Source organism: Palaemon carinicauda, chromosome 26, assembly GCF_036898095.1.
Source record: "Palaemon carinicauda isolate YSFRI2023 chromosome 26, ASM3689809v2, whole genome shotgun sequence".
In the NCBI taxonomy this organism is placed as follows: Eukaryota; Metazoa; Arthropoda; class Malacostraca; order Decapoda; family Palaemonidae; genus Palaemon; species Palaemon carinicauda.
The window spans coordinates 77,743,493-77,766,849 of NC_090750.1; the positions used below are offsets into that span (position 1 = coordinate 77,743,493).

Genomic DNA, 23,357 nt, shown 5'->3' on the forward strand with positions numbered 1-23,357 from the left:
CTTCGGAAAATCTGCATAACGATTTAAAATTTTAAAATTGTTGATTTTCTTTTACAAATCGGATGTCGTTGGGGATTATATTAATGAAATATTTCGTTAAGTCATTGAAATTGAAAGTCATTGAAATTGAAAATCGTTGAAATTGAAAGTCATTGAAATTGAAAGTCATCGAAATTGAAAGTCATTGGAAATTGGAAGTTATTGAAATTGGAAGTTATTGAAATAGTTTATCAATTCACTGAAATGCTTCATCAAGTCAATAGACTATTTCCTCAAGCAATAGACTATTTCCTCAAGCCAATAGACTATTTCCTTAAGTCAATAGACTATTTCATCAAGTCAATAGACTATTTCTTCAAGTCAATAGACTATTTCCTCAAGCCAATAGACCATTTCCTCAAGTCAATTGACTATTTCCTCAACTCAATAGAGTATTTCCTCAAGTCAGTAGACTATTTTCTTAAGTCAATAGAATATTCCCAGAAGTCATTGAAATATTTCCTCGTCAGTAGAATATTCCCTCAAGTCATTGAAATATTTCCTTGTCAGTAGAATATTCCCTGAAGTCATTGAAATATTTCCTCAAGTCAATAGACTATTCCATCAAGTCATTGAAATATTTCCTCAAGTCAATAGAATATTCCATCAAATCCTTTCAACAGGTGATGCCCCTGGTAGCCCCCATCATGAAAGTGCAGGCCTGTAGGCAGTACGGTGCCAACATCATCGTCCGAGGCAAGGACATCGGAGAATGTCGAGAGATCGCCCTGAGGATGTCCAAGGAGCAGGGTCTCCTATACATTAATGGGTAAGAGATAGAAGGACGATTCAATACTTTATTTTTCCTTTTATAATTCACACACCCTCCCTTATGCTTGGTTCAGTTATCTTCTTAATCTGAAGAGACTTCCCTTTCCTTTGTTACTATCTTTAGGTTTGTTTTGTAAATGAAGTAAATCTCGCATAAAACTTTCATATCCTTGACTTCATTCATATCAACTTGCAGTTATTGTTAATATGTTGAACAGATTGACTATAGTCAATTTCTTTTAATGAGGCGCATTTACACCGACTCGCAGCGGTGCCCTTTTAGCTCGGAAAAGTTTCCTGTTCGCTGATTGGTGAGAATTATCTTGTCCAACCAATCAGCGATTAGATAACTTTTCCGAGTTAAAAGGGCACCGCTGCGAGTCTGCAAATCTGCCTTGCTTAAAAAAATTGACTATAGTCTCTCTCCGTAGTGTATTTATGAGAGATCTATTGTGACGTAGTTGCTTATCTTGGTGTTTTTTTTACATCTCATATATAATTTTTCTTATTATAATACGTTTATTCACCGGGCTATGTTCCCTTTTGGAACACTTAAAAATTTGCATTAAAAAAAAAAAAACGGTAGATATCTGGCAACATTTATTCCAGGATTTTTACCGTTTTAAAAATTGATATATTGACGCGAAGGAGTGATATTACGGTCACCAACCCGTAAAAGATAATAACAAAGTAGGGTAAAATTTACGGTTGCCTGTATCTTTAAAATACGGTTGAGAACAGTATATTTTTACGGAGAATTTCCGATTAAAATTACGTTTTTTTTTCTAACAGTGAACCCTTTGGCTTGTAGCCTCCTGTTTTTTTTTTCCACCTAGTGTTATAGTTTAGTCGCCCGTTGAGATACTACCGCTAGAGAGTTATAGGGTCCTTTGATTGGCCAGACAGTACTACATTGAATCCTTCTCTCTGGTTACGGTTCTTTCCCTTTGCCTACACATACACCGAATAGTCTGGCCTATTCTTTACATATTCTCCTCTGTCCTCATACAACTGACAACACTGTTATTTAACAATTCTTCTTCAACCAAGGGGTTAACTACTGCTCTGCAATTGTTCAGTGGCTACTTTCCTCTTGGTAAGGTTAGAGGAGAGACTAGCTATGGTAAGCAGCTCTTCTAGGAGAAGGACACTTCAAAATCAAACCATTGTTCTCTAGTCTTGGGTAGTGTCATAGCCTCTGTACCATGGTCTTCCACTGTCTTGGGTTAGAGTTCTCTTGTTTGAGGGTACACTCGGGCATACTATTCTGTCTAATTTCTCTTCCTCTTGTTTTGTTAAAGTATTTATAGTTTATTTAGGAAATATTTATTTTAATGTCGTTACTGCTCTTGAAATATTTTATTTTCCCTTGTTTCCTTTCCTCACTGAGCTGTTTTCCCTGTTGGGGCCCCTGGGCTTATAGCATCCTGCTTTTCCAACTAGGGTTGTAGCTTAGCAATTAATAATAATAAAAATGATAGTAATAATGATGATAATATTTAGTTGAGTCCCTATTCTCTTCGCATAACTTTGGAGATGATGGATTTCGATTGAGCCAGTTTAACTCTATTTTAGAACAGTGACAAATTTAACCCTATTCTCGATTTTCTGAAGGTGTAGAGAAATGTGGGGAGAAATATTAGATTGGTCCTGTCAAGGCCAATAAAAGTTGTTTTGGGGACTTGTATAAAGAACTGTCTGTTTTCTACTTTTGTCCTTAAGTTTTATTGAAATGATATGGTCTTGCGCTGCTGAAAAAGGGAAATAGGAGAACCGCTGATAAAGTATTATTGAAATGTTATGAGCTTAAGTAGTATTACAAGGTCAAGAGTCAAAGGGTTTAAATTTGGCATAGACAATTTACCCGTTTACAGAATCCATGGTGCCATTGTTGGAGATATGGGTATTTTTAGTTTTAGATCTGTACCATTATTTCAATGGTTGGGTTTTTATATATAATTTTTTGTGTTTTTAAGCTATTTTGAAAACAATGGATGGGTTTTTACATAACATTTTGGGGTTTTTTTAAGCTATTTTGAAAACAATGGTTGGGTTTTTATATATCATTTTTTGTGTTTTAAGCTATTTTGAAAACAATGGTTGGGTTTTTGTATATCAATTTTTGTGTTTTAAGCTATTTTGAAAACAATGGTTGGGTTTTTATATATAATTTTTTTGTGTTTTTAAGCTATTTTGTAAACAATGTTTTAAATTATTTGGAACGTCTCAGTTAATATACAAATTAAAACTTATTAAAACTCGTAAGATACAGATGCCAAAAAAAAAAAAATCAAAAGAAATAATATAAGTGCAAAACTATTCACTTTTGGTAAATATATTATATAAAGAAGGTTTAAATCCACTCGAACACCAAATAGAATGAATTTCTCTTGACATATTTAGACGAAGGATAATATGCGGTTTAAAAATATGTCTTACGTATGTTGAAGTTTGTATAAATATATCGATGCGTCGAGATGGGAAGACCCCAACGCCGTCTGGTTGAAGGTACAAATCGTATGATTTGTCATATCTACGTGATTGCAGCATTTTATTGTTATTGAAACAGATTACGTGATTGCAACATTTTATTATTGCAACATTTTATTATTGCAACATTTTATTATTGCAACATTTTATTATTGCAACATTTTATTATTGCAACATTAGATTGCGTGATTGCATCATTAGATTGCGTGGTTGCAACATTTATCGCGTGATTTCAAAACAATTACGCGATTGCAACATTAGATTGTGTGATTCCAACACTAGATTGCGGGATTACAACATTAGATTACGTGATTGCAACATACGTGATTGCAACAATTTATTGCAATCAAACTCAGTAATGTGTCTCCATTTTTTATAATTAATACACTCGGGAACACTTCTATCTTATTGATCTTCCTCTTTTTTTAATTTCTTTGGATTATTATTAATATTATTATTATTATTAAGCTACAACCCTAGTTGGAAAAGCAAGATGCTATAAGCCTAGGGGCTCCAACAGGGAAAATAGCCCAGTGAGGAAAGGAAACAAGGAAAAATAAATATTTCAAGAACAAACACCTTAAAATAAATATTTCCTATATAAACTATAAGAATATTAACAAAAGAGGGGGTAAAATAAATATTTCCTATATAAACTATAAAAATATTAACAAAAGAAGAGGATGAGAAATAAAATCGAATAGTGTGCCCGAATGTACCCTCAAGCAAGAGAACTCTAAACCAAGACAGTGGAAGGCCATGGTACAAAGGCTATCTAATATAAGGTTGTTATTGTTCTTAAAATATTTTACTTTGATTATTTGTTACTTCCCTTGTAGTTTATTTATCTTGCTTCCTTTCTTCATTGGGCTATTTTTCCCTGCTGAAGCCCTTGGACTTATAGCATCTTGCTTTTCCAACTAGGGTCATAGATTAGCTTATAATAATACCAATACAAATAACAATAACAAGATTTGAACTTGTAGCTTTATAAACCAAATGCAAGTTCTGCGTCACAGTATTGTGAATATGAAGTGGAGAAGCAGCCTTTAAAAAACAACAAAAATCGCTTTTGAAAATATACGAACCATTAGTATGGTTACGTCATCGTCCATGTAGTGACTTCCAAAAGAAATGCTCTTAAACAAATATATAGAGATGACGCAGAATTTAATTCAAAATAGTTTGAAGCTTTAAAAGAATATTGTTGACTCACTGATGTTGGGCAAGTATAGGTGTACACCTGAAATAGATTAAAAGGAAAATATGGCACCTGACTCATTTAATGATGACGGTGATGATGTCCCTATTACTCATTACTGAAGAGCGAATAAGATGTCGTCGAGGGCAAGGAAGAGGATTAGTGTTCCTCTATATATAGAAGACGAAGGAGACAATTTCTGACCTTATTTGTGCAGCGAGGCAACGGTAATTTGGGGTCATGACAACGGCCATTGCCAACGGCGTGATGGGCGATGACATACGCCGTGTGGAGTTAGGACTGGAAATAGATTGGTCTGTTGATTGGTAGATTCGTTTGTGTATCTTTCAGCTGGTGATGGATAATCAGGGACATTCATTCTTATTTTATATTTCTTTAGCGATTGTTTACGATAAATTTAACAAATCTATCTATCTGTCTACCGAAAGCACTTCCCCCAATATTGTGGATAGCAGACATAACAAAGAACAAATTTTTTTTGGAATAATCTATAGAATTTTGCAGATCGACTTTAACTGTTCCAGAATTTGTTTTTTGTTTATAAACATTTCTTTATTGTTTACAAATATTGCTACACGGTAATATCGTTTCTATTTAAAGCCTAATCACTTGCGGATAAATGATTTATAAGTTCAAAGACAAATAAGATGGTTCAGTCTTGGATTTAAATCTCAGGTGATAGACATTTAGGGTAATATTATCTGACTTCTGTAAAATGACAGAATTTATAAACATTAAGTCTTGACCCGTTTGATATCAAGCACATATTTTATTGTACTTCTTTTGTCACTGAATTTCGGATTCTGGGAATCTTTTATCCCAGACTTCTGGAACAAAGTCAAATATGTTCTGTGATTTTGTAGGACAATTTCTCATATAATGATATAACCAATAAGAAAAAGAAATGGACATGGACAGGACTTAAGAATGACAGATAAATGATGGGCATTAAGAATAACAGAATGGGTCCTCAGAAATTGCAAAAGAAGGGGCAAAGGGAGAAGACGATGAATTGACTAACTAAGAACATTTGCGGGTATAGAATAGCATAAAAAGGCTATAAACGACACGAGCTAAAGGGCATGTCAGAGGCCTTTGTCCTGCAGTGGACTAGATACTGCTGCTGATGATGATAAATGCAAATATCATTACATTTACATAATTACTCCCTAATTACCTCTGCCAACGAAGTTTGGAGGTTATGTTTTTGCAGCAGTTTGTCTGTTTGTGAACAACTTACGGTCCTGAATCAATTTTAGGGATTAATTAATTGGTATAATGAGACGTGGAAGTGATTCAATTTTGAAAGTCCTAGGTCAAAGGTCAAGTAGAGCAAAAGGTCGAACGAATTAACCCTAACCTTAACCCCAACTTCGTACATAGTTGTCACACAGACTTCAAATACGCCTACGGTCTAAATTGATTCTGGGAAAGGCAAGCTGGTTTCAAGAAATAGCTGCCGTGCCGGAGGTCTGCACTCAGTGCTTTTCTAGTTAATTGATATATTTGTTTCTCTCCTTCAGATATGATCACCCCCACATCCTCGCTGGACAGGGAACGATGGGACTCGAAATAGTGGAACAAGTGAAGGACATTGACGCTGTCGTTATTCCCGTAGGAGGCGGAGGCCTCATTGCTGGTGTAGCCCTTGCTGTCAAGGCCCTCTATCCACACGTGAAAGTTATTGTGAGTCTCTCTCTCTCTCTCTCTCTCTCTCTCTCTCTCTCTCTCTCTCTCTCTCTCTCTCTCTCTCTCTCTCTCTCTCTTTGGTTGATGCTTTGTCTTTCATTATATATACGAGATGAGGTTTGTTAATATCTCTCTCTCTCTCTCTCTCTCTCTCTCTCTCTCTCTCTCTCTCTCTCTCTCTCTCTCTCTCTCTCTCTCTCTCTTAATGCAGTCTGTCTTTCAGTATTTGCACGCGATAGGGTTTGTTAGACAATTCCATAATTTGTATTATAAGAAATAGGCTGATGATCTAATAATAATTACAATTGCTATTGATTACTAAATAAATGAGATACAGATATATACCTAGATATATAGATAGATAATTGATTAGAAGAATTATCTGCAATTCACTCTCTTATTAAATGAGAAATTAAAACTCACAACTATTGCCATAAAACCGCATATTTCAGGGTGTGGAATCCGAGAGATGTGCCAGTTTCAGCGGAGCCATGAAAGCCGGCCGACCCGTTTACGTAGCAGCCGAGACCACGCTGGCCGATGGTCTGGCTGTGCCTACAGTCGGTGTCAACGCTTTTGCTACTGCTTCTAAGTTAGTCGATAAGGTAAGAGAAGTGAGAAGGGAGTGAGAAGGTAAGAGAAGTGGGAAGGTAAGAGAAGTGAGAGGATAAGAGAAGCGAGAGGGTAAGAGAAGCGAGAAGGGGTGAGAAGGTAAGAGAAGTGTGAGGGAGTGAGAAGGTAAGAGAAGTGTGAGGGAGTGAGAAGGTAAGAGAAGTGTGAGGGAGTGAGAAGGTAAGAGAAGTGTGAGGGAGTGAGAAGGTAAGAGAAGTGTGAGGGAGTGAAAAGGTAAGAGAAGTGTGAGGGAGTGAAAAGGTAAGAGAACTGTGAGGGAGTGAGGGGTATGAGAAGTGTGAGGGTAAGAGGAGTGAGAAGGTAAGAGAAGTGTGAGGGAGTGAGAAGGTAGAAGTAAGGGGGAGTTGAGAAGTGAGAGGGTAGGAGGAGTGAGAAGGTAGGAGAAGTGAGAGGGAGTGAGGAGCGATTGAGAGGAACCTGTTATGGGGAGAAGATAAAGAGGGAGGCAGGGAATTAATGGCGAGATAACGTGAAGGATGATATGAGAGAAGAGGTTTGTTGGAAGATTTTGCCTTTGATAGAAGGCATTGGAGACGACGCATCAGGCAACCGACCCCTTATTTTAGGGATAACTGTGGCAAAGAAAGAGTGATGGAGTATGAAGATAATGTATCTTATAGGTGGGAAGCGAGTGTGATTTTAATAAAATGGATTAGTTGCTATAGTTAAGTAAATCAATTACGTGAGTAATGGGGAACTAAGTGAAACATGATTTTTTTTTATGTTTCAACACCAGTTACGCTATTAAGTTACCAAGGATTTAAATATTACGGTGAAAAGTTCTATATTTTGCACAAATTACACAAGTAAATAAAATTGCATAGTGAATTTTTATTCCCAGAAATGTTACCAGACTATAAAATAATAATCAAATGAGTTTTCTCGAAAACCTGAGACAAATCAAAACCTACTTCAGGTTGTTCAAGTTCGCGAGGAATGGATCGCTATCGCCATCTTGCGTCTAGTCGAGTGTGAAAAGGCCGTCGTGGAAGGCGCAGGCGCCACTGCTCTGGCTGCCATCTTGGCCGGAGAACTTCCCGAGCTCAAAGGAAAGAGGTTTGTAGTTCAAGTTTTGCAAATTTAAGTTTTTCGTTGCTTTTTGTAATAGCTGAAATATTTTCCACACTGTTTCTTGTCTTTTATTACCTCCGTCAACGAAATTGGGAGGAGGTTATGAAACTGGAGCTGAAACCAGACATCTTTACCATTATTTAAACCAAAGTATCGAGAGTGCATATAAAAGGCTTATTTGAAAAATTATTTTTTTGTTGTCCCTTCGGCCTGCACTCTCCACAAAGACAATTAAAATCAACTAGCATTTTTCAACTAGCATTTTTGTTTGTGTATCTTTTAAATTTAAGACAAGGTTGTACATGTATCATAAATGAAAGTTCCTGCACTATACATTATAACCAGAAAAGATCTTCCAATATGAAAGTGCATTACGTAATCAAATCAGTCCAATCACAGCCCGTCTCGTCTCACCTTTACTTCTCCCAACAGAATAGTCATCCCTCTATGTGGAGGTAACATCGATACTACAGTTCTGGGCCGATGTCTCGAGAGAGGTTTGGCCGCTGATGGACGTCTAGTCAAGTTCACAGTCACAGTCAGCGATAGACCAGGAGGTATGAGAGATGCTATACTATGTCCAATTGCTCTCTTGTCAATAACTAAATCAGGTATTTGAACTTGCCCTGTTCAGGAGAGAGGAACAATAAAGTCTTGCTTATTCCTCAAGTCTCACAGTTTGTGATAGACCAGGAGGTAAGATACAGCAAGGGCTATAGTCTAATACTGTATTTTCCATTACTCTCCCGCTTCTATATTATAAATGACTAGATTTGGTATTTGAACTTGCCCTATTAAGAATAAAAGAACGCATTCAAGTCTTGCTTCTCCCTCTAGTATATGAAATGATTACTATAAAAGCCAAGTAGGGATGTCTTTTATAGAATAAATTCTTGTGGGCAATATATTTTAGAAATAAATTTTGTTCATTGTCAAGGTGAAGTTATGCACTTGGGTCCTTTTCATGATACTGAAGCTCGTTTATTGTAGAATTAAATGTAAATGGAAGTTTTTTATAACTTTGAATTCGTCAAAAAGACTATCAACTGAAAGAATAAGTTATCGATGCAAGATGATACAAGATATGGAAGTATGTAATTTAACTGAAGATATAGTTATAAACAGTGGGGATATCTTAACGTGGTGGAAGGTTTTGCGTATAGTCATGATCAGCAAAGATGTGCTAGTCAGGGGTACCTATAATAGATTGCCTTCCTGTGAGCTATCAGACTAAAATCTCCCAACACTGGTCAACGTGGTGATGAAAACTGACCAAACCCCAGACACGAATTCACATGTCTGAGGCCTTTGTTCTGCAGTGGACTAGAAACGACCGCAGTTGTTGTTGTATATACAGTTATTATTGTTATTACTTGCTAAGTTATTACCCCAGTTGGAAAAGCAGAATGCTATAAGCCCATGGGGGTCCAACAGGGAAAATAGTCAGGCAAGGAAAGAAAAGTAAATAAATCACGAGGAAAGTAATGTACATTTAAGAAATTTTAAGAACAGTAACATTAAAATAAGATTTTCATATATAAATTCTAAAAATTTTCAGAAAACAAGAAGAGAAATGAGATATTATAGTGTAATCTTAATAAAGAATTATAACCAAAAAAATTATGCATATGAACCGTTTTCGATCGTCTTACAGGAATCGCCGAACTGACCAGACTCTTAGCCAATTTGGGAGTTTCTATTAAGGACATGATGCACGAGAGAGCTTGGATTAAGAACGATATCTTCAGCGTTGAGGTAAGATAAAAAAAAAAGAAAAGGGTTTTTAAAAGGGACTATTAGGAAGAGGAGAGATTTTCATTTATTGTTTCATCTTGAAAGGGCTGGTAGATAAGTAAGAGCATTGTTTATCAGAACTAGAGGTTACCACTTAGGGGTCAGACGCTATTGGATTAGAGATTTGTTTTTTTAATTTTATTGAATATTTATTTTATTTAAAGGTTTAAGATGTTAACGAACTATGGGTGATTAGTGTTAATTCTTTTCTAATTAGGGATAATTACTTTTTACATCTTTATATTATCTTTCGCTTCAATTACTAGATTTTACAATTTAGTCTTTATCTAACTTGTATAATTTAAGAGGATATTTGAAAAAATGTATGATAAGGATTGGATATTCTGTGCTTGCTTCATTTTGCTTACTAATAAGGACAAGCATAAGCCATGCATAGATGATAAAATCTCAAAACTGTAACTATGGATAGATTGCATAGTTTTGAATATGACATCTTGACCTTGACCTGCGAACTCTGGTGGTCATTAAACTGACTAAAATTGGCGAGTCGTAGCAAAACAAACCCCTCGAGTCATAATTTCTGACATATCTCTGCAACAAAAAATTTCCATTTACGATATCAAACACAAGAATCTTGATCAGAAGGAAACTTAAGAGTAAACGTAGCCTTTAAGACTTTATTCATTATTACTTAACAATAACAAAAACCAACCATGTTCAAATATACCTCCCCCCCCAAAAAAAAAATACTAAAAAAAACTTTAAATTAAAACCCACAACACAACTGTCTCTTCTGGCACCCTACCAAAGTTTGTGGCAAACGGTAAAGATGAATTTTCATTGTATAGGCCGGGTCTCCACCAATTATATTCAAAGTCGCTAGAGCAGTCCATGTATAAGCCGGGTCAAAATTATTTACAAGCATTCAAAATCACTCTCTCCAAAGAAGGAATTACGGCTTAAAATAATAATGAAAACACACCCTCCTAGCTAACTAAAATTCCACACAAACAAAATAAATAAATAAACGGATTCTATAATTGACAACCACTCCAAACAAAGATAAACAATACTTACTGATAAATAAACACATTTCCAAAGCGAGTAAAAGTAAAGATGTATAGCATTCACAACCAGACCACCTGCTCGTGTTAGTATAAGTAAAAAGAAGAAGAAGAAAAAAAGCTTCAGCCCCAAGACATTCGCTACTGTCTTAACCAAGCAAAACCATGTTAACAAACAACCTTCAATAATACCAACTGTCTTTATCGCTACAAACAATCATTACTCTCTCTCTCTCTCTCTCTCTCTCTCTCTCTCTCTCTCTCTCTCTCTCTCTCTCTCTCTCTCTCTCTCTCTCTCTCTCCCCTGAAAGATTTGGCAATCAAAATTAAAGAAAAAAAAAACACATGCAAAACCGATCCTCCATATTCATTCCCCCTTACTTCACCAAATCCTTCTACATTGTCACATAAACACAAGAATTTATTTATTACCCAGTCATAGTCGGGAACATGACCCTTACTTCAAGTAACTGGGCCTTCATATACTATCTCATTTACTCTCCATTTCTCCATCATTCTTCGTATTTACTATTACTATTCCCATCTATGCTCCTATCATCCTATGCCTATAGACTTTTTCCTGTGCTTTATCCTGACCAAATTTGTTCGAAAGCGTCTTTTTCCTTCCATACTCAACTAACACCAATTGCTTATCTTCTAAACCCAATTTCTCAACGTACTGGGTCATACTTCTCTCTCTCTCTCTCTCTCTCTCTCTCTCTCTCTCTCTCTCTCTCTCTCTCTCTCTCTCTCTCTCTCTCTCTCTCTCTCGCAATAAAAAAACAGAAAAAACACAAAATAGATCCAACACATAACTAAGACGAATTGCACAGTATTTTGGATATTTCGAGACATCTTCCATATTTTTTGAAAATAATTTTGTAAAAAGGAATTGCACGAATTTCACTTTGTAGATCAGGAATATACTTAATCACATTGAATAATATTAGTTTAATGAAATCTGTCGTGAACGATACATTCTAAGAACTGGCCCTGTATTACTTTCATATGTACATCATATTAAACTACGAACTTGTGATCTTCCAAATTCCATGGTTACAGTTTTGACGATAATGCTTCTAACAAGAAATGCAAAGTATGAGAGAATTCAGAAATGGTCTGTGCGCTGTTTTCTAAGGTTGAATAAACTCTGCAACACATCATAACTTTGAATCCTTTTTTTAATTATCAATAAAAAGGCACACTTGGGTCCCCCAAATTTTCGTGTTCTTGATAATTTCAGAAGTTTTAACTGTGTAATGCAAATATCAATTTTCTTTACTCGCAACGTAAATTTTTATGGTCCCTGTCTCTGTGTGTGTGTAGGCGAATTAATGATCACCAGGTAGCTTAATTTGTTCATTCATATAATAATGGTGAACTAGTGTAAATCCAAGGCAGTATAAATTTCTACCAGTAGTATTTAGGGTGTTTGTTATAACTAAGCCCTTTTGCCAATATATAGTTATATATAGGCATAATTAGCCGTGAAATAAAATTCAACTGACTTGCCAATATTTTCTGTAATAATGTTATTTTCTGTAATAGGAAAGCTATTTTATGCATAAGGAAAGTTATTTTATGCAATAGGAAAGTTATTTTATGCAATAGAAAAGTTATTTTATGCAATAGGAAAGTTATCTTATGCAATAGGAAAGTTATTTTATGCAATAGGAAAGTTATTTTATGCAATGCAATAGGAAAGTTATTTTATGCAATGCAATAGGAAAGTTATTTTATGTAATAGGACAGTTATTTTATGCAATAGGAAAGTTATTTTGTGCAATAGGAAAGTTATTTTATGTAATGCAATAGGAAAGTTATTTTGTGCAATTGCAAAGTTATTTTCTATAATAGGGAAGTTTATTGCTCTTAATATGAATAGATTCGATACTATTAAATCGGATAAGAGGAACTATTCGCCTCGGTGTAAATCTCATGTCTGTCCCTTTTGAGATAAAACACTATTTTGACGTTATTTCTGGTCTTTTAAAACCATTTACATTCATAGTTTATTTCCTTATTTCCTCTCTTCGTAGTTATTTTTCCCGTTGTAGCCCTTGGGCTTATAGCATCCTGCTTATCCAACTAGGGTTGTAATTTAGCTGGTATAATAGTACTTTCCTTATCTGGCAGAAGAGATCTTGTAGAAAGTTTAAAAAAAAAAATATGGATTTCTATTTTGCATGGAATAAATGACATACATGCGTTTATCATGGCAACAGTGAGTTGTGATTTCCTAGGATTCCTCGAACGAAGAGTTTAAACCCTTTTATTCAAGCCAAAACCCTAAATTTAAATAAGAATCCTTAGGACTTGCACCAAGGTATGAACACCTTTCTTACAATTTTCTTTAGTTGAGCTTCTAGCTAAATTAATCATTTCCTATACGACCAGGAGGACGATGGTGATTACGTCTGGCTGACAAAGACGGTCAGTTTGATGTTAGGAGTAAAAGAGAAAGAAATATCTAGCACTGTAGGCCTATGCACATTGGGACTAATCCACGTCTTCACCGGAAGCACCAACGCTTATGCATAAAATTTGACTACACACCGTAAATTGAGAGTATTTGATGTTTAATTATATGTAAAGTAATTGATATTTGCACCTGATGTGGTTTTCATACCTCAATTATAAGTTATGATGTGTATGTATGTTCGTGTGTGTGACGCCAAGTTGCGATATGCTTGCTTGATGTCTCGCAGGTAAAGGTGTTATGCGAGACACGTGACAAGGAACATTCGGAGGAGTTGCGAAGTACGCTCCTCCAGCGGTATGACTTCGTCCGGTTCGGAACCATGATCCCTGCTGCAACAGCTAGCGGTCAACAATAAAAAAAAAATATATAAAAACATATATTTCCCTCCGATCTCTCTCTCGTCCTGAGTCCTTGATTTGTCATATATAAGAGAAAAAAAAATATGGCGTAAACTGGAAATGATTCACAGTATGTAAAATATGAGCTATTATTATTTGTAGTATTTATTTTCAAAATCTAAGTCTAAATTTTTTTAATGTTACGATTTTTCTACGTTTAGTTTAGTCACCGCTAAAAATCAAAGCAATAGCAGGCTGTTTGGGTTTAGTTATTCGTTTTCTTTCGTATGGATAGTTCGTTTTCTTTTGTTTAAATGTACAGTAACTTACCTAAATTATAAATGGCACTTGAAACTTTTTGTCCTTGTCTTTTGTTTTTGTGCTTGGCAAGTTTAACTCTAGTGGCCCATGCTTTTTGTTGCTGTCACCTAATGCTTGCTGCTTGTTTATTTGAAAAACTTTCAATTAATGGTTAGTTTTATATATTTGTTCTTTTCTTTGCACGATTTGCACCAAGGGTAGTAATCCTGCATGGTCCTTTTGATGAGAAATGAGAGTATCTCGTTGCATATATAAACTTTTATTTCCATACTGACTTAGTAGAGTACATTTTGTGTAGTTAATTAGTTTCATGGCACATTATTTAAAATAATCTATTCTAAACACTTTACTTAAAAAAATGCATTTGAGTGTTAACAAAACATACACTTGACTGTAAACAAAAACATACACTTGAATGTTAATAAAAACATACACTTGAATGTTAATAAAAACACACACTTTAATGTTAACAAAAACATACACTAGAAAGGTAACAAAGCGTTGGGCTAAAACTGTATAGTTTCCAGTTACACCTAATTCAAAGCAGCAATAGTTTTGTATAACATTCGTCCTTAGCAGTTTTTTTCTCACGAACATTGGTTATTTCTGTTATTAAGACTTAAGATATTACAGTTTCCATTGAATATTGACATTCATATTATTTTAATATTATGGCCTGAGATTGGATGTGACTTATCAGAAAAAAGAGAAGCAGGAATGATATTGAGATTTGTTCTTTTATAATTGGGTAATGAAATTTTAACCCCATTTGTATTGTAGGGACTTAATTTTTAATAATAATGAAAAGCTAATTGTTGATATTACCTGTAAGAGCTATCTCCCCTAAGGACAGTTACAGAACTGCAAGAGGATAAAATTTTCCAACATACTTTACTCCCGTCAGTTAGTACAAGTGTCGGCCATGATTTAACACGTAGCAAGTTAGCCCTTGCCAGTAATGTCCAGTGGATTACTGGTGGATGCATATAAAAATACTGTTGTTTCCAGTTTGTTCTTTCAGAGGTTCTATGAACGATATCATAACAGGTGCTGCTGCAGTAAATGGTGGTACAGTAGTTGGTTGACAAATCCAACACAACCTGATACAAGGAATTGTGATTGCAAGTACCATGGGGAATTTTTTTGTGAGGCTGCAAAGGTTACTATGGTCAGTCTCCCATTTTAAATAGAATGCATTGAAATGTACATCTATCTGGCACATTTTGAACCTCTTCAGTTTTTGGGGTGTAATGCCCTTCGCACTACATATTGAGAAATTGAAGGCCGGGATATCATTTATGGTGTTGCCAAATATCTTGTGTTGGTGTTAGAAGCAGATCAGCGACTCTTCGTCATCCTACCATAATTGAAGAAACCACAGGACTGGATAAAGATGTTACGGCAGTTTCATTCACTGTCCCTTCAAGATCCACTTGAATGAATCCTCAGTGGTAATTGGCCACAGCCTTGTGTTGAGAGATGCCAGATACCATGTCCAAGGATTAGGGGCTGTGATGGGTTGCTCTTTCCTGTAGGGGAATTTGTTGTTGTTGCCAAGTATGTACCATCATTCTCTGGCCTCTCCTGTTGGGAACTCCAGAATAATATGCTGAGTAATGCATTTCTTATGTTTTCTCCCACCCTGAACATTACTTCAGTCACCCAGTATTTTGGGCAATGCTACAGGAGTGTGGCTGGTGTTTACCACCCATCACATTGGAGGAGATTTTGATTACAACCCATCACATTGGAGGAGATTTTGATTACAACCCATCGCATTGGAGGAGATTTTGATTACAACCCATCGCATTGGAGGAGGAAATTGATTATATAACCCAATCAGATTAGATGAAATTTTTATCATAAGCGATCACATTGAAGGAGAATTTGGAAATTTTGATTACAATTGACCAGGTTGAGGGAAGTTCTGATTATAACACATCATATTGGAGGAGATTTTGATTACAACCCATCAGAGAGGAAATTTTTTACTACAACCAAACAGATTGGAGGAAATAAGGATTGCAACTCATCAGATTAAAGGAAATAAGGATTGCAACCCACCAAATTGGAGATAGAGATTGCAATCCATCTCATTGAAGAAATTTATAATTGGAAGCCATGGGAATGTAGGAATTTAGGACTGCAAGTCATTTTATGAGGAAGAAACTGATTGTACCCGTCAATTAGGAGAAAGTTGGGATTGTAACTCAACAAATTGGAGAAAATTGGACTGGCAACTTAAAACAGCTTGTATGAAATTGGGCTTGCAACTCAACAGACTGGACGTAATAGTCATGCATCAACAGATCAGACTCAATTTGGCTAGCAGCTCAGCAGATTGGAAAAAAATTGGCTAGCAGCTCAACAGATTGGACAAAATTTGGCTAGCAGCTCAACAGATTGGACAAAATTTGGCTAGCAGTTCAACAGATTGGACAAAATTTGGCTAGCAGCTCAACAGATTGGAAAAAAATTGGCTAGCAGCTCAACAGATTGGACAAAATTTGGCTAGCAGCTCAACAGATTGGACAAAATTTGGCTAGCAGCTCAACAGATTGGACAAAATTTGGCTAGCAGCTCAACAGATTGGACAAAATTTGGCTAGCAGCTCAACAGATTGGACAAAATTTGGCTAGCAGCTCAACAGATTGGACAAAATTTGGCTAGCAGCTCAACAGATTGGACAAAATTTGGCTAGCAGCTCAACAGATTGGACAAAATTTGGCTAGCAGCTCAACAGATTGGACAAAATTTGACTAGCAGCTCAACAGATTGGACAAAATTTGACTAGCAGCTCAACAGATTGGACAAAATTTGACTAGCAGCTCAACAGATTGGACAAAATTTGGCTAGCAGCTCAACAGATTGGACAAAATTTGGCTAGCAGCTCAACAGATTGGACAAAATTCGGCTTGCAAATAAAAAAGATTGGAGGAAATTAGGCATGCAACTCAACAGCTTGGACGAAATACGGCTTGCAATTCAACAGATTGGATGAAATTGGGCAGGCAACTCAACAGATTGGATGAAATTGGGCAGGCAACTCAACAGATTGGACGAAATTGGGCTTGCAAATCAACAGCTTGGACGAAATTGGGCTTATGACTGTACACAGTGGATGAAATTGGGCTTGCAACTCTACATAGTGGACGAAGTTGGGCTTGCAACTTAACAGATTGGGCGAAATTGCCCCTGTAATTCAACATATGACGAAATTGGACTGGCAATTCAACAGATTGGGTGAAACTGGACATGCAACTCGACAGATTGGATGAAATTGGGCATGCAACTAAAATGGCTATTTGAGCTACAAGGTCTATTTTATCCAATCTTTGATATGCAAGTCAAATTTTGTCCAATCAGTTGAATTGCAAGCCATATTTCGTCCAATCTGTTGAATTGCAAGCCCAATTTCGTCCAATATGGTTAAATTGCGAGCCCAAAAATTTCGTGCAATCTTTTGAATTGCAAGCCTAGTTTCGAAGAATCTGTTGTATTGTAAGCCTAATTTCGTGCAATCTGTTGCAATTCAACAGACTGGACGAAATTGGGCTTGCAATTCAACAGACTGGACGAAATTGGGCTTGCAATTTAACAGACTGGACGATATTGGGCTTGCAATTCAACAGAGTGGACGAAATTGGGCTTGCAATTCAACAGAGTGGACGAAATTGGGCTTGCAATTCAACAGTGGACGAAATTGGGCTTGCAATTCAACAGTGGACGAAATTGGGCTTGCAATTCAACAGAGTGGACGAAATTGGGCTTGCAATTCAACAGAGTGGACGAAATTGGGCTTGCAATTCAACAGAGTGGACGAAATTGGGCTTGCAATTCAACAGAGTGGACGAAATTGGGCTTGCAATTCAACAGAGTGGACGAAATTGGGCTTGCAATTCAACAGAGTGGACGAAATTGGGCTTGCAATTCAACAGAGTGGACGAAATTGGGCTTGCAATTCAACAGAGTGGACGAAATTGGGCTTGCAATTCAACAGAGTGGACGAAATTGGGCTTGCAATTCAACAGAGTGGACGAAATTGGGCTTGCAATTCAACAGTGGACGAAATTGGGCTTGCAATTCAACAGAGTGGACGAAATTGGGCTTGCAATTCAACTGAATGGACGAAATTGGGCTTGCAATTCAACTGAATGGACGAAATTGGGCTTGCAATTCAACAGAGTGGACGAAATTGGGCTTGCAATTCAACAGAATGGACGAAATTGGGCTTGCAATTCAACAGAATGGACGAAATTGGGCTTGCAATTTAACAGAGTGGACGAAATTGGGCTTGCAATTCAACAGAGTGGACGAAATTGGGCTTGCAATTCAACAGAATGGACGAAATTGGGCTTGCAATTCAACAGAATGGACGAAATTGGGCTTGCAATTCAACAGAATGGACGAAATTGGGCTTGCAATTCAACAGAATGGACGAAATTGGGCTTGCAATTCAACAGAATGGACGAAATTGGGCTTGCAATTCAACAGAATGGACGAAATTGGGCTTGCAATTCAACAGAATGGACGAAATTGGGCTTGCAATTCAACAGAATGGACGAAATTGGGCCTGCAATTGCACCCAATCTGTTCAGTTGCAAGTCCAATTTCATCAAATGGGTTGAGTTGCAAGCCCCATTTCGTCCATTCTGTTGAATTGCAAGCCCAATTTCGTCCAATCTGTTGAGTTGCAAGCCAATTTCGTCCAATCTGTTGAGTTGCAAGCCCATTTTCGTCCAATCTGTCGAATTGCAAGCCCATTTTCGTCCAATCTGTCGAATTGCAAGCCCAATTTCGTCCAATCTGTCGAATTGCAAGCTCAATTTCGTCCAATCTGTCGAATTGCAAGCTCAATTTCGTCCAATCTGTCGAATTGCAAGCTCAATTTCGTCCAATCTGTCGAATTGCAAGCCCAATTTCGCCCAATCTGTTGAATTGCAAGCCCAATTTCGTCCAATCTGTTGAATTTGCAAGCCCAATTTCGTCCAATCTGTTGAATTTGCAAGCCCAATTTCGTCCAATCTGTTGAATTGACAGCTCAATATCGTCCAATCTGTTGAATTGAAAGCTCAATATCGTCCAATCTGTTGAATTGAAAGCTCAATATCGTCCAATCTGTTGAATTGAAAGCCCAATTTCGTCCAATTTGTTGAGTTCCAAGCCCAATTTCGTCCAATTTGTTGAGTTCCAAGCCCAATTTCGTCCAATCTGTTGAGTTAAATGTCCAATTTCGTCCAATCTGTTGAGTTAAATGTCCAATTTCGTCCATTCTGTTGAGTTAAATGTCCAATTTCGTCCAATCTGTTGAGTTAAATGTCCAATTTCGTCCAATCTGTTGAGTTAAATGTCCAATTTCGTCCAATCTGTTGAATTGCAAGCCCAAGTTTGTTCAATTCTTTTTGAGTTGCAAGCCCAATTTCGTCCAATTCTTTTTGAGTTGCAAGTCCAATTTCGTCTAATCTGTTGAGTTACAAGCCCAATTTCGTCCATTCTTGTTGAATTGCAAGCCAAATTTCGTCCAATCTGTTGGATTACAAGCCCAATTTCGTCCAATCTGTTGAATTGCAAGCCCAATTTTTTTCCAATTTGTTGAATTGCAAGCCCAATTTCATGCAATCTGTTGAGTTGCAAGCCTAATTTTGTGCAATCTGTTGAGTTGAAAGTCCAATTTCGTCCAATCTGTTGAATTGCAAGCCCAAGTTCGTCCAATATTTTGTAATGCAAGCCCTATTTCGTCTAATTTGGAGTCGCAAGCCATATTTCGTACAAAACGTTGTGTTGCAGGTCACATTTCGTCCTTTATTTTCAGTTGCAGGCCCTTTTTCATGCGATCTGTTGAGATGCAAGCCCAGTTTCATTCAATCTGTTGTGTAAAGCCCGATTTCATCCAATCTGCTGAGTAGCAAGCCCAATTTCGTCCAATCTTTTGTGTTGCAAGTCCTATTTCGTCCAATCTTAAGTTGCAAGCCAAATTTTAGCCAATCTGTTGAGTGGCAAGCCCAATTTCGTCCAATCGGTCGAGTGGCAAACCCAATTTCATAGATTTATGTTGAATTGCAATCCTAATTTAAATCAATGATATCAATTTCCACCATTCTGATTGGTTGTAATACCAATTCCGACCATTCAGATTGGTTGGAATTACATCCTCCATTCTGATTCCAATACCCCATTCTGATGGATTGTCGTCTCAATTTTCACCATTCTAATTGGTTGTATTCTCTCTCGTATCCCTAGTATGTGGTCTTGATTATCTTCATAACAATGATTTGTATGTCATTGTAATCTTAATATTCTTCATTCTGATTAGTTATATAAATTTTCTCCATTTTGACGGGTTGCAATTTCAAATCTCTACAATATGATAGGTTAAAAATTCCATAAGTTTTTCCTCAAAGGTATCAGTTGTTGAGGGGACATTTCATTTTGTCCATCAACTATACCAGTACAGATGGACCTTTTACTTTTTAAGATTAGAGAATTAAACTGTTTAATTGTCGTATTTTTATAGCAAGTTTCGCCTGCTTTTTTAATGCTCTCATCTTCAAGTAGTTTTCCTGGTTTATGAGACAAGTGGCCTATAAGAAAAGGGTGAAAATACAATAATCACTTCTACAATCCATAAGCCCTAGTCTTCTGTCCTAAATGTAGGATTGAAAATCTCCTGAGGGGCCATTTTTTATTCTTTTTAATGTTGGTGCCTTATCTAAACTTGGGTAGAAAATTCAAAACTATTTCTATTATCGAGCACTGCATATAGTGGAACGTGAATAGTTAGCCTTAAATTACTAAAACTAATATTTAATGCCTAATTGCGGCCAGATTTTCAAGAGTGAACATTTTAGAAATACTGTATTACATGTATTTAGGGAGTCCTAGGGCCTTTTAGTTTCTTTTATCAACGTAATAAGATAAAAATTTGTATATTTTATAAAAAAATAAAACCTATAATATAATCTTTTAAAATCAAAGAACTGAACAAGAAAAACTTCAAAATTTCACGAATATTATACTTAGGTAGTCCTAGGGTTTGTAGTTTGTTTCATTAAACTGAACAAGATAAAAATGTATACTTTTTAAAGAAAAAGCTTCAAGATTTTTTTATCTCTGAAATCAAAGAACTGAACTAGAAATATTTCAAAATTTTAGGAATATTAGATACTTGGGGAGTCCTAGGACTTTTAGTTTGTGTTATTAAACTGAATAAGATAATTTCTATAAGAAATTAATCTAAAATCAAAGAACTTTACTAGAAAAATGTTAATCTCACTTATTGTTTCTTCAGGTAAAAGTGATCGCAGAGACCAGAGACCACGAACACGCCTTAGAGCTCCGCACGGCCTTGGAGTCCCAGTATAGAAGGTTGAGATTCGCCAATCCCGACCATATCCATGACGACTGCTGAAAGGCCAAAACAACTGCTTAGGATAAATTAGGATAAAATAGTCGATTGTGGTAGCCTGGTGACCAAGCGCCTGTCTTGGAAGGTCTCTTATATTTGTCGAATATAGGATTTTATTTTCGTAGTCGTTTAATTTATATAATGTTTGTGGCTTGTATAAGTGCATTTTAGTACTGTGCAGATTTTAACGAACAACATCGAAAAAAAGATGTATGAATGTTCATTTAATTTTATCATAAAGTATATTTTAATACAGTTTACTGGCGGCAGATAATTAAAGACACTTTCAGGTGGCTATTTTGTCTTGTCGAAATTAGAAAATTCTATATATAAATTGATCCTCAACATTGAGAAACCTAAATCAATGTATATTTTCCTTAAATAGTGTGTTGACCTGTTTTGATGTCAATAAATTTTATCTATCAGAAGGACCTTTTATCTACCGATTTATATACTCCTGGAGGGGATCATACGATTAATATCTTTATTCTTCGTTTTGTGAATTTTGAAAACATCGAAGCGATAAGTACATGTCCTTTAAGGCGTATACTTAGCATTCATTTAATTGCTTCAATGTTCTGATATTCAAGAATTTGCACAATAGTATGTGTGATCATGGTTACCTATTTTATTATTTTGCGTTGTGAATATTTAACTATGTCATAAAACATTTTTTAGGGAAAATATATTTACTTAATTAGATCCCGATTTTATAAAATTATATTTAGATATCTTAAGTGATAAGGTTTACCATGTGGGTTGACACCATATTGTGAGATTTGTGCAAATCACGGAAAGGCTATTTTTTTTCTTTTCTCTTTCTTATTGTCAAGAGAACAAATGACTATTGTTCTATCAAGGAAACCCTTTCCGGCCATGAAGTCTGTGTTAACGCTGAACGGATCCGAAAAAAAAGTTATAAAGACCAATTTTACGTTTTTGTTATTTCAACAAATAATTAAGTAAAAAAATAAGTAGTTGTATCGTCTTGCAAACTCCAATTGTTAATTTCAAGAGAATTAAGGTGGTCTGGAATTATAGTAAAGTGAATTTTTATTTAGTATTTCATAATAAATTTTAATAAAACCAAGACCCAGTAGTAATCAGAGAATTTAACCCCAGTTGCTGGGATCAAAATTATATAAATACATTTATTGCAAATTGACTTGGATGATATATAGAATCTGGTATTTAAAATCTTTAGTATTATTTTATAAAATATCCTATTTTTAAAATGTAGAAAATACCATTTGCAGTACAAAAGTAGAACTTGTCAATATTCAAATAGACTGTGTACAGTAATATGGTCAACAAAATACCCCTGTGATTTTAAGTGTGTAACATCGCGTCCTATATAAAGCCAAGATTGTCCATAGGTTATGGCCAATTGTGTATGTTTATATTTAAAACTGTTAGAAGTTGTATAGGCATTCAATTTGTTAAATAGTATTGCTGAATAAAAAATCAAGAGGCTTATCCAGTTTCTTTTTTATTGGCCACAAGATATAGAATTTGAAAACCGTTTGTATACAACTGCACTGCTAAACGAATTTAATAAGTGAACAGGGAGTAACTGTAACAAAATTCTCGTGTGGTTGATTATGTTAAGGTATGCTTCACTCCATGCATGACTTGGGGTCATGCTGTACCAAAGAACTCTCATAATAAGACTGAAAAAATATATAAATTAAACTCCCCTATCGATAGTTCTTGCCTAGTGGTTATCAGTAAGTGTAGCCATAAAGGAGAAAAAATTAAAGCCCTTTTAGATAAAAAAAAAAAAAAAAATGCCCTTCCTTATGATTTACCATATTCAAATGGTCTTTTGACTATTTTCTTAAATTTTGCTATAATTCGAAAGTTTATCTTTATATACTGAGAAAGTGAAAATTACACTATTAAGTCAATGTGTATAAATATACCAGTAGGTTTGATTCAACTCCCTTCTGTCTAACATTTTCAAATGCAAATATGAAACCCCACTTCACCCACGTTTATTATGAAGAACATATAAATAGATGGCATATTATATATAATTAACGGTTTTAGAGTGAACTAGGTAAAACTACCAACAAGT

The 23,357-nt window shown here is 35.8% G+C and overlaps 1 protein-coding gene across 2 annotated transcripts in view; it reads left to right on the forward strand.

The window, feature by feature from the left end:
* Positions 1 to 22,756, forward strand: part of Srr (Serine racemase) — a 26,354-nt gene extending 3,598 nt beyond the window's left edge. Inside the window, exons 5-12 of one of the 2 annotated variants that reach the window (XR_011039937.1) lie at positions 663 to 808; positions 6,046 to 6,208; positions 6,664 to 6,816; positions 7,761 to 7,900; positions 8,348 to 8,472; positions 9,570 to 9,670; positions 13,443 to 13,684; positions 21,164 to 22,756. Coding sequence is in view for 1 of the 2 variants with exons in the window: in XM_068349792.1 (XP_068205893.1) it covers positions 663 to 808; positions 6,046 to 6,208; positions 6,664 to 6,816; positions 7,761 to 7,900; positions 8,348 to 8,472; positions 9,570 to 9,670; positions 21,164 to 21,283 (948 nt within the window). In the remaining variant the exon portion in view is untranslated. The remainder of the gene's footprint in view (positions 1 to 662; positions 809 to 6,045; positions 6,209 to 6,663; positions 6,817 to 7,760; positions 7,901 to 8,347; positions 8,473 to 9,569; positions 9,671 to 13,442; positions 13,685 to 21,163) is intronic. The other variant, XM_068349792.1, reaches the window with a different exon arrangement.
* Positions 22,757 to 23,357: the final 601 nt, after the last annotated feature.